This window comes from Oryzias melastigma, linkage group LG5, assembly GCF_002922805.2.
Source record: "Oryzias melastigma strain HK-1 linkage group LG5, ASM292280v2, whole genome shotgun sequence".
NCBI classification, from domain to species: Eukaryota; Metazoa; Chordata; class Actinopteri; order Beloniformes; family Adrianichthyidae; genus Oryzias; species Oryzias melastigma.
In genome coordinates, this window is record NC_050516.1 from 10,140,579 (window position 1) to 10,152,060 (window position 11,482).

The 11,482-nt window shown below is 39.4% G+C and overlaps 1 protein-coding gene across 1 annotated transcript; it reads right to left on the reverse strand.

Moving 5' to 3' along the window:
- Positions 1 to 6,189: 6,189 nt before the first annotated feature.
- LOC112145066 (keratin, type II cytoskeletal 8) lies at positions 6,190 to 10,159 on the reverse strand. Its single transcript, XM_024270067.2, has 9 exons — positions 9,737 to 10,159; positions 8,406 to 8,614; positions 8,250 to 8,310; positions 8,071 to 8,166; positions 7,794 to 7,958; positions 7,556 to 7,681; positions 7,257 to 7,477; positions 7,126 to 7,178; positions 6,190 to 6,984 (listed from the first exon to the last, which is right to left on the reverse strand). The coding sequence occupies exons 1-9, from the start codon at positions 10,064 to 10,066 to the stop codon at positions 6,818 to 6,820; spliced, it is 1,428 nt and encodes a 475-aa protein (XP_024125835.1). The 5' UTR covers positions 10,067 to 10,159; the 3' UTR covers positions 6,190 to 6,817.
- Between the last annotated feature and the right edge of the window lie 1,323 nt (positions 10,160 to 11,482).

Sequence of the window (11,482 nt, forward strand, 5' to 3'; positions counted from 1 at the left end):
TGCTTTTTCGAAACTTTTTAGACACCGAGTCAGAATCAATCCTCCGGATCTCAGTGTTTGTATTTAGATCCATTCAAATTAATCCATCCATTAAGAGATGATGATGTTGATAAAAAATAAATATTTTATTAGTATTTTTTTGGTTTAGCAAAGGTTTTTGATGTCACAGATTTTTCAAGACTTCTTTAGCTGATAGATTCAGTAGATATCAGAAGATCAAAAAATAGATGACATAAAACAAAAACATAGAAATTAACTTTTTTTTCAAAATAATAAAAGATTAGAGCTATCTAATATCAACTGGAGGCATTTTGTAAATAAATATTTTTTTAAATAAAACTAAATTGCTTAGCAGCATTTTTTGGCCTACAAAACCATTACATTTTATTCTTTAAAAATATTAAAGACTCATTCCAATCATCTTTTGATGTATAAGAAATGCAATTTTGAGTTTAATTTTCTTTGCATATGTCACTGATCATCAGAAAACCACCTTAGGAACATGTTATAAATACCAAAAGTACAATTTTCGTCAGTGTAGGTCCTTAAGATCTTTTAAAGTGATAAATGTGGAGCTTAAAACAGGGTTTGACAAAGATTTCTCGATTCTAAGAAGACAAAATCTTGCATTCAATGCGACTAATTGCTGTAAATGTAGAGAAAAATCGTGTAAAAAAATTATTTCTACCTTCTTTGTAAAAAATTGAGCTAATTTGATAAGATTTACTCCTTTTCTTGGCAGTCAAGTAGGCTGTGAGATCAAAGACAACAATCAGCCTCAACAAGCACATTAATATGTTTAACAAGGAATTAATGCAGAAACTTCTCACAGGCCAGAACACCAATACTCTATTTAAGAACTTTGTACCTTTCGAATTGTTTTAAAATTTGTGATGGACATAAAGTCTATGGTTTGAATTCACATACTTAAAATTCCAGCTTTGTACTTTTTCAAAGACAAATTCAAAGGTTGATATAATTAAAAAATGTAAAGGTCATTTTTTTCATGTGAAATTTGAAAATACTGTTTGTGTCCATAGAGGTAGGCCTGCTTTCAGAGATATTTGTTTACATCTTTAAAATATTTTTTTACAAAAAGGAAATATTTGTTATATTTAACATTTCACTTGAGGTATGTTGCTTTGCTACAACAAAACAATTATTTTATCTAAAAAAAATTTGAAAAACAATCTAAAATAGATTTGATTTAGTCAATATTTTCAAGAAATATATCATGGCTGTTTGACAAATCTAGAAACTGCAACTCATGCCTATTGTTTTACAGTAGCCATGTAACCACAGGTTACAGAGGAGAGTTTTGGTGTAGTTCTTGATACTCAGGAGGCAGAAGGCAACTGTGGAGAAGAAAAACCTGCTGAAAATGAAAGAGCGGGAAAAAACCTGGAGGAGAAACAGAGTCAGTGGTGGTTCTGTCCAGTGGAGCCAGAAAGCACAAGAAACAAGATAAATGCTGTTAGCTAAAAAAACCTGGAACATCTGTCAAACAACAAAAGAAACCATATTATTTTAACCTTTTTCCATCTACATTTACTACTGTCCTCCCGCACCCCTGAGCCTAAAATGAAGTCATGTCAAGGCTAATAGAAAGTGACCGAAAAGCAAACATCTGCCTGAATTGCCAAAATATTCTGTGCAATCACTGAAAATAGATTTGTTATTTATTTTCTCGTACACTTCAGGTGTTTAAATACCTCAGAAATGTGAGTGTCTCAGGGTTGTAATTAGCTCCTCTGGAGACAATAACTTAGTTCAGAGTTCTGTTGTTTGATTATAAGCATGGTTCCAGGCTGTCTTCTTCAGTCCACCCTGCCTTTCAGCACCATCATTTATATATAGAGCCTTGTCACAGAGGGGAGAGGTGTTGCCCAGAGATAAGGTAGGTGCTGCAGGACAAACGAGGAGTTATTCAGGGATACTTTAATGCATTCCTTCTTGCTACTGTTTATAATTTACAGATAAAGTATTATAATTCATTACAGTTTCAGTAAAACTGATAATTTTGTGCCACAATGTAAATTTAAGAATGTGTTTAGGAAGGTGTGCTTTTACATGTTTTTATAGCGCCAAAGGTGCAAAAGAAAGATTGACACCATAATAAATCTGTCGCTGTTGAAGTCTGACTTAACGTGAGTCAAGTGCACATCAGCTGGAGGGCACAGAGCGATAAAACAAGACAGCCTCTCCCCAGCGCAGCTGCTGTGACCCGCCGGGACATTACACGTGTAAGTAATTTTGTTGTATCAGTGGACAACATAATGGCACACCTGAGGCCGTACCTGCAAAATGTCAAAAACAACGCATAGCATTTGGAAGTGCAGAAAAGAAACATGGCCACTCTGTCACCTTTACTTGAGAGCAGCAGCTGTGCATTGATAGAGGTGTGAGAGTTATAACGATGTTCTGCTTGGATGACATCACGTCAAACTTTGTCCAAAGATTTAGACTGAATCCCAATTGGTTCCCTACCTAAACAACTTCTCCCTATCCCTACATTTATCCCTCAAGAGGAGAGATATGGAAAAATTTGTCTTCAAATTTGGATGTTAAAGGAGCCCTTCGTCTAATGTAACTTTTGTTTATTCTGAAGAGGAAAAACACAGCCTCGCAGTGCTGAAAGGCGGATGTAATCAACGTGAATCAGCTGATTCTGCCACGAAAAAAAACGGCTTTCTTTATACTGCGCCAATATATAACGCTTAGAATGTAAACTGTGGAAGAACTCTGGGGATAGGAAATTGTGGAGAGAATTTTCTGTTTTTTTGTTAAATTATCAAAAACAAGAATGAATTTTTATGCTTTTTATGTCGTTAATATTACTGCTGAACTTTAACGGAAGGTTGACAAAAATGAAAAAAAAAATAAAATGACAAACATTTCTTTCTATCTAAATCTCTGTGGGGTTTTTAAAATCAGCTTTGTTGATTGTGACCACCTGTTAGAAATGATGGTGATTTAATACAAATATTAAAATTTCCATCCAGTAAAAAGACAGACACAAACAAACATTATATTAAAAAGGAAGAATCGAGGTTCGATTGGTGAATCATTGAACTTGATCCGTGAATCAAATCGGATCACCATCTCAACAACGATCCACAGCCCTCGTGTTAAGTGTAGATTGTTGAAGCGTACAGGGTGTGTGCATTAAAAGGTGCAGTTAAAATTGGCTGGTAGGGAACTGAGAGGACATCACCTGATCGCTCACAGTGATATCTAAGCACCCTCCCATCAAACAGTCCTACATGACAAAGGTGATATTAAAACCAAGAGGGGAGGGGCCCAATCCATGTGGCAAGCATGGGAGGTGGGCCACTGCCACGTAGCTCCACCCCCGAGGCTGACTCCACCCACATCGTATGAGGAAGATGGGTTGCTCTGACTGACCCCGATTGGTGACATAAAATAAAATAATTAAACAAAATGAATAAAGCACTTTTGAATTTAATCAAAATCTGTTGGAGCTGTTTGTGACTTTGCCCTTTTACTGTCCTTTAGAGTCCAATCATTTAGATTTGTGTTTAAACTCACTGCAGGATGGGCCTGCAGACAACAGAATGCTGCGGATCCATTTGAGAAGATCCGGATTATTAATGTAAAACTGTGTCACTCTTTTCTACTCTTTTGTTAGGTTGTAGCTCTGTCAGCGGATGTAAATTACCTGCTTTGCGTCTTTGGCTGATGACACAGTGAGTTAGCTGACTGCAGAACAATAAGAGCAGTGATCCTCTTCAAGGACAAGCCAGTAACGGACGACAGCTTCTCTTGGATGAATGTAATGAGATGCCCTTTTCCATTATTTCAGCTGCTGATGTGTCTTTTTGTTCCACATTGCAAACGTAACCGTCCTTAGCTGCAAATACCGTCTCATTAAAGCTTTTGTGCTCTATATCTTACCTGTCTGTGTTGATGTTAGCTGGTAATTACACTGTTACACTGTCAAAAGAGCAATTATGCACAAATGACAGCTGAACATGCAGGTTCACGACCTGTTCAAATGAACATTTGTAACTAAGAAGATTGAACTCCTGCAGTCTTCCTCAGGCTGAAACAAAGCCTCCGCTAACGGTTTTAATGGTTGTAGAACAGGTTTAACTGACAAGGGAAACGCTTTGGCTTCAGATCTAGACACACGGCGTGTCTCACAACCTTTTTTTTTTAATTCTTATTCCTTTAGGCTCACAGTTTACAATCAGTTGTGTGATTCCTGCCAACACTGAACCTCAGGTGAAGATCAGCGAAGGAATTTCCTCATTAACGTGCCGAAGCAGACTGGATTTAGGGAGGCTCCTCTCTGTGTGCAGTCAAGTGTGCAGCCAAAGTAGTAGAGAGTCATTTTCCCTCATCTCTCTGAGAGCAACATGTTTGCGATGTGCAGTAAAATAAACATTGGCCTTTTTACCATTTGCGCTCTAAATCTCTGATGTGTTAGTCAAACAGACTCTCATCTTCTAGTGTCATGTGATCCAGTCATCCATGGATATTCACTGTGTTGCTTTAACTAGTTTTTAATTTTCTTTTTACAAATAAACCAAACGGAAACAACAAATTTCTGGAAAACATTTATCTGGTCACTCAGGAATCTTTGGCTCTGAGTTGTTTGGTTTATGCTTTCCTCTTGGAAGAGTAAACTGTGATTGGGCAAACTTAGTTCTGTGGAGTTCTATATCTTACGTTATGTTATTCACAAAGCATGAACAAGGAAGTTCCTGTCAAGTGAGGATTGTGCTCCTGGATGTGGATTAGATCGTGTTCTGTATTGAGTTGTCCTCCCTGTCAGTCACACCAGGTGAAGATTGATGATCATCCACAGCTGATTTCATTTCAGTTTATTACATGTAGTATATTTAAGTGTTTGTTTTTTTCATTTCTTCGTTATTACGTCATCTGCTTTGTCACCTTTTTGTTCACCGTGGGCTTTGTCTTGTTTAAAGTTCAGTTTTTAGATTAAGTTTCTGCCACCACGCCTGACCTCAAGCATATTACACCACCTGTTCCAACATGTCAAGATCCAGAGCTGTCTCCAAGTAAAATGTAAAGAGAAATTTACTAGAACTACCCAATTTTAAAATATCTATCCTTTTTCTTCCGCTCATCCCGGAACAGTCTAAGCAAAGAGGCCCAGACTTCCCTGTCCCGGCCACTTCCTCCAGCTCCTCTGGGGGGACCCCAAGGCATTCCCAGTCGAGAAACGTAGGCCCAATCTGAATTTTCCCTTCTCCCTACTCCTTCCCCTCCAATTCCCCCCCCAAACGGAGAGTAATGAAAAAAGTGTCTCAGATTTTTGACGTCACTCTCTCTCAATGATGTCACCGATAGTCACCTGTCAGCTATGCTAGCATGGAGCTTCTAGCACTCGAATAAACATAACAACAGCGGTTTTATAACTTTAAAAAGGTCAAGCTACAAAAAAATAGTCATTACTTACATTTAAATGTAAACTTCTGTACTTCAGAGTATACCCACGTGAAGAAAAGCACTTCTCCTCCATAAAGTGATGCAGAACCCTCTCGCGAGGGAGGGATATATTTATCTTTCCCACTGGATGGGAGGATAAGAAAAGATAAATTTCATACACCACTTGCACTTCATAAGCCCCTTCAAATGGAGGGAAATGGAGAAGGGAAGAATTCAGATTGGGCCTTTGTCTCTCCAGCATGTCCTGGGTCTTCCTTGGGACCTCCGCCCAGTAGGACATGCAGGGAGAACCTCCCTAGGGAAGTGTCCAGGGGGCATCCAGATCAGATGCCCGAGCCACCTCAACTGGCTCTTCTCGATATGGTGGAGAAGCGGTTCTACTACAAGCTCTCTCTGGGTGACCGAGCTTCTCACCCTATCTCTAAGGGAGTTCCCCGGAGAAAGTTAATTTCAGCCGCCTGTATTTGGGACCTTGGTCTTTCGATCACGACCCAGAGGTCATGATCATCAGTGAGTATTAAAACGAAGATCAACCGGTAAATTGAGAGGTTTGCTTTCTGCTTCAGCTCTCTTTTCACCACCATGGACCAGTGCAACGACCGCATAACGGCGGCAAAACCCCAAGATAGCTCGACTCCTCTACCTGGGCCAGGAGCTCTCCACCCACCCAGAAAGGACAAACTACCTTTCCAGAACCAAAGTAGATGCTTTCATTTTTTTTCTCTTCAATTACGTCAACAACAACAACATACAGACTTTCTCAAACTTCTTTTATTTTGATTCAATTCAACTTTCATCAGCAACATTGCAGTGAAGGTCAGTTCTTATGTATAAAAATGAATGGTTCTGACAGGTTGTAGCTTGAAGGCATCGGAGAGGCAAAACTAGCAAAGAAACATCTGACAAAACAGTATAAAAAAGTAAACCAGTAACTAATCAGCTCAAGGTTTAGCTATTTATATGCAAATTCAAACAAATTTCATGTTCTTTTAAGTCTCCTTTCAATTGCATCAGCTCTCAAATGTTGATATTGAGATTGTCAGATGAAGAATTTGCCAGAGCTACAGTGCAAACTATGGATTCTCAAATATTTTTTTGCTTAGTTTTAACACTCCACGTAAATCTATTTTTCTTTCCTTGTTTGGTGACTTCAGTGCATAAAGAAAAGAAATGCCATGCTAACTGACCTGAACATTCAGAAACACCTGTGTTGAATTGAAAAGAGAAGCTAGTTCCAATGGATCACAGATTTTTGGGATGTTCAGCTGGCTTCCTGAACATGTCTGATGTTAAGGCGTAGCACCATAAAAATGGACCAAATTAGCCTGAACTCAGGAGTTTCTAAAGACAAAAGGGGGACAGCTCTCCTTGTTTGCAAACTTTAATAGAACTTCTGAGAGTGGCTTTTTGAGGATGAGGTCTTGGAGATTGAGCCACCATAACCGCCATAGCCGCCCAGGCCTCCACCAAGTCCACCAGAGAGGCCGCCACCAAGTCCACCAGAGAGGCCGCCACCATAACCAAAGCTGCCGCTGGACTGAGAGAATCCTGGAGTGGAAAACAATGGGCAATAATGAGAAATGGTCATTGTTTTCATGCTGTAACTACAGTTTATCCTTCACAATTGAATGAATTTCCCCCCAGGGGATTAATAAAGTATCTTGATTGAATTTGGTGAGTGAAACTTACCACCACTTGTTTGCTGAACGTGAACGGTGGTTTTGCTGCCTCCGCCATTCAGTCTATTGATTGAACAATGGATCTCTTAGATAGGAAATACTTTCAATCATTGAAAAAGTTTGAATTTATATTTAACATACCTGCTCTCTTCTCCTTCCAGCAGTTTTCTGTAGGTGGCAATTTCAATATCCAGAGCCAGCTTCACATTCATCAGCTCCTGGTATTCACGCACTTGGCGGGCCATGTCCTGCTTGGCTCTCTGTAGAGCCTCCTCCAAGTCCTTGATGCGAGCCTTGGCATCCTTCACTGCCAACTCACCACGCTCCTCAGCCTCTGCAATCTGGGCCTCAATGTTGCTTCTCTGCATAGATGGATTATACGTATTAGTACACACTTTCCTAAACAATCATTTACTTCATTAGAAGATCCTGAAATGTACCTGGGACTTGACTCCCTCAATTTCATTCTGAAGACGGGCAATCATGCGGTTAAGCTCTGCAATCTCAGCTTTTGTTGTGCGCAGATCATCCCCGTACTTTCCAACAGAGGACTCCATCTCCTGATACTGTAATTAAAAAAAAGTGGTGATGTTACAAGAACAAAACCATTATCAAAATTGGATTTTTCCATTTAAGATGATAGGAAAGATATATATTTTTTTGGTTTGTTTCACTAACCTTCTGTTTGTACCAGGTCTCTGCTTCAGCCTTGGAGCGGTTGGCAATGTCCTCATACTGAGCGCGCACTTCAGCCACAATGGAATCCATGTCAAGGTTACGGGTGTTGTCCATCTCAACAATGACAGATGTGTCCTTGATCTGGCTTTGCATTTCATGAAGTTCCTGCAGCAAAAAAAAAAAGTTGATTTAATTGATTTTCTTCATGCACGATTCGATAACTTCAATTCAAAATATGCACTGAAAAAAAATCAAATGATCAAGAGGTTGTACATACAGTTTCGTAGAGAGCCCTGAGGAAATTGATTTCATCCTGAAGAGCATCAACTCTAGCCTCCAGCTCCACCTTGTTCATGTAAGCGGCATCAACATCCTGCAAATAACATTTTGCGGAAACAAAGAGTTACAATTTGTAACTAAAACTTTAAACAAGCACTATTTTTTTTAATTTCTCACCTTCTTAAGGAGCACGAACTCATTCTCAGCAGCAGCACGCTTGTTGATTTCATCCTCGTACCTGAAGAATCACACAAACGTATGATTACACCTTTAAATTAATCATCAGCTTACTAAATACTAACTTTGTAGTATCTTAGTTTGGTAAATACTAACTTTGTCTTGAAGTCTTCAACCAATCCCTGCATGTTCTTCAGCTCTCCCTCCAGCTTCATCTTCTCGTTGCCCAGCCCGTCCAGTTGTCGGCGCAGGTTGGCGATGTAGGCCTCGAACATGCTGTCGATGTTGGAGCGGGTGGTGGTCTGTTCCTGCAGGAGACTCCATTTGGTCTCCAGCATCTTATTCTGCTGCTCCAGAAAACGGACCTGTGAAGAAAGCAAAGTTAGGTTAAGCGTAGCTGTAAAAAGTAAAAACAAAAAAATGTAACAGTCCTAAATGTTATTTGAACTAAGCTTAAAGAAAAAAAAATACAAAAGAGGGTTTGTGGAACATTTGGAGGGGTGTGTCATCAGCCTCACCTTAATTGCATGGTGGAGTTTTGTGCTTATCTACTCTCAGGGCCACACCCTTGAAACAGCAATCGCAACTTATGAATTTCTTTTTTCATCCTCATTGCACTTCAGCAGTTGAACATGATGCAAATGTGGATAAAAGTCCTTCAAATCCATGTAATCTTAGAATAGCTCTTAACGTATTTTTTGAAAGGCGATTTAACCAGACAGATTATCTTATGTAAGTGGCTGTACATGTGTCAGCTATTCTTTGTCTTGTCAGCTATGACTCACAGTGCTTGTTCTGTTACACTATGTAAAGACCGAGAGCTTCTCCAGCCATAAAAGATAGATAGGTGTGGCCGATTAACCGCAGAGCGCAAGGAAACATTTGCACAAAAGATGGACACTCTCTCTCGTCTTTTCAAGTTTCTTGAATTGTACACTCAGAGAAAGCTTGCATCACATGTGTGGTTTCCGTTTAAAAAAGACCAATGACATAAACGTCATTAAACTGAATTTTTTGCTTCTCTTAAAAACCAGATGATAAGTGCAATGTGCAAATGGCAGACTTTGGACTGTGTGGTTTTAGGGCGGATATATCTCCTCTTTACCCATCTACAGCGTGAGATATGGACCACGTCTCTGCGGTGTTTCTGCTGTTTAATTAGCAGTGAGAGGATCGCCCTTAAAGGTTCAAGCAGGACTAAAAGCCAGGTGTCATTTCAGGTAGCTTCAAGCTGCACATTGTGCAATCGAACGTTCCCCTCAACATTTTATAATCTCCTCCAGTCACTAAATAGCTCACTGATGAATAAGATAAGGTTCACAACATTCTTGCTCAGCAGTTCTAGCTTTCTTGTGAGAGTATTTTTCAAACTTTTACTTTTTTTTACAATTGCAGTTCAAAGAAACTAGATTAATGTGTGATGGTTTACATAGGTAAATGTGGGTGTGTGAGATAACAGGCCCTAACAGCGGCTTGCATGAACCAACCTTGTCGATGAAATTCGCAAAGCGGTTGTTGAGGGACTTGATCTGCTCCTTCTCCTGGGTGCGGACAGTTTGGATGTTGGGATCAATCTCCAGGTTCAGGGGGGCCAGCAGGCTCTGGTTGACATGGACGGCTGTGATCGGTGGAACGAAAGAACCCATTCCTTGGCTTGAAGACAGACCATAGCTTCCTGACCTTTGCAAGGACATGCTGCTAAAATTCTGTTGGGGTCCACCGAAAGAGTAGCTGCTTCTGGTAGAGGAGCTGACTGGCATGGCGTAGGACCTTCTAGTGGTGGTGGTGCCAGTAATTGACATTGCCTTTCGATTCATCCTGGTGGTAAAGTTTGTCCAGTGGTCGAGCAAAAGAGAGCTGGAGATGTGCTGAAGGAGAGCTGAGTCCCGCTGTGAGTCCCTCTGGCTGCGTCTGGCTGCTTTAAATGGATTCAGCAAGAGGGAGGGATCTCTGAAGAAAACCTGTCTGTTTTGCTTTAATGCCAAAGCTGACAGGAGTGTCCAATCCTGTTGAACAGGTACTGCACGGCACGCCCTGCAATAAGAGAAAACTGCAGGAGAGAAGTTAGATCACATTTATGTGTAAAATAGTGTTTTTGATGTCATTTTAACTGGTTTGCATTCACATATTTATTTACTAACTTTAAATGATTAGTTTCTATTTCCATGAATAAAAACAAATTATGCTGAAAACTTTATTGGGAATCTGCATATTTTACAGACCATCCAAGTGGTAACGTTTTTCAAGGTTTCAAAGGTTTTAGATTTCATCAATCTAGTTTTGGAAAGCATCAGTTTGAAGGCAATACATTTTTCTGCAAACGTTGAGGAGTAGCCCTGTCAGCGAGCACCTGATAAAGTGAAGGTCAAGGTGGATGATCAAGAGGTTTTCGGCTTGACAGAAAATGTAGAAGTAATTCTCATTTCAAGCAAAGCAGAAAGCATAGTTGTAATCTAATCTAATGTGCAAATTTAAAGTCTTTCATTAGGGAGTACTGCTATTAATAATTCTATTTGACTCTTGTTTCTTCAAATTAATACTTTTTTTTCTATAACCATATAGTGAAAGATGAACTGCACCTAAACATAATGCAAAACATTTATTAAATTTCATTCAATCAAAACAGTTTGAAGTTTTTATTTATTCCTAATTCTACAGAGAATTCTAGAAATGTTAAAAACGTCATACCCGTGTGTGTGAATGAGTGCGTAAGTGGGTGTGGAATCAAAGCAGACGTTTAAAGAGTCACTTGCATTAAAGATTTTGTGGTTGATTTTCTAATTGATGTAACCGAGCTGAGCCACACCTTTCACATTTGCCCGTTTCCTACCAGCATTTTTTCAGGGGAGCATTTGTCTTCATGCCTCCCAAACTTTTCACAAGGACTTGTCTTTCATTTCTGTCAAGGTGTGAAACTTTACTCTAAAGTTCAAACATCTGGAGTCCAAATGCTTTTTGCTGTTAATTAATCATTCTGATACTTTTTGATATTTTTGATATTTCAGCTACATCCAAAACTAGAAATATGTGCAGACTGCTCCATGAACTGTATTTCTTTTTGTCTTATTCAGTTGATATTTATTCTCATCACCTGTCTAACAGCTCTAAAACTGAGCACAGAAGAACCAGCATCCACTTCAGACTTGCAGCTCAATTTGAAATAAAAATGAGATTCTTCTGTGCCAGCAAGACAATCATGTCATAAAAATGATTTTAAAAACAGTTGAAAATGT

What these genes read in the sequence shown, in the direction of transcription:
- LOC112145066 (XM_024270067.2), bottom strand. Translation starts at nt 10,066, where the DNA reads ATGAATCGAAAGGCAATGTCAATTACTGGCACCACCACCACTAGAAGG. An exon ending in AGACCTGGTACAAACAGAAG is followed by an intron (nt 7,682 to 7,793) that starts GTTAGTGAAACA and finishes TTTTAATTACAG; the next exon opens with TATCAGGAGATGGAGTCCTC. An exon ending in CTGGAAGGAGAAGAGAGCAG is followed by an intron (nt 7,179 to 7,256) that starts GTATGTTAAATA and finishes TTCAATCAATAG; the next exon opens with ACTGAATGGCGGAGGCAGCA.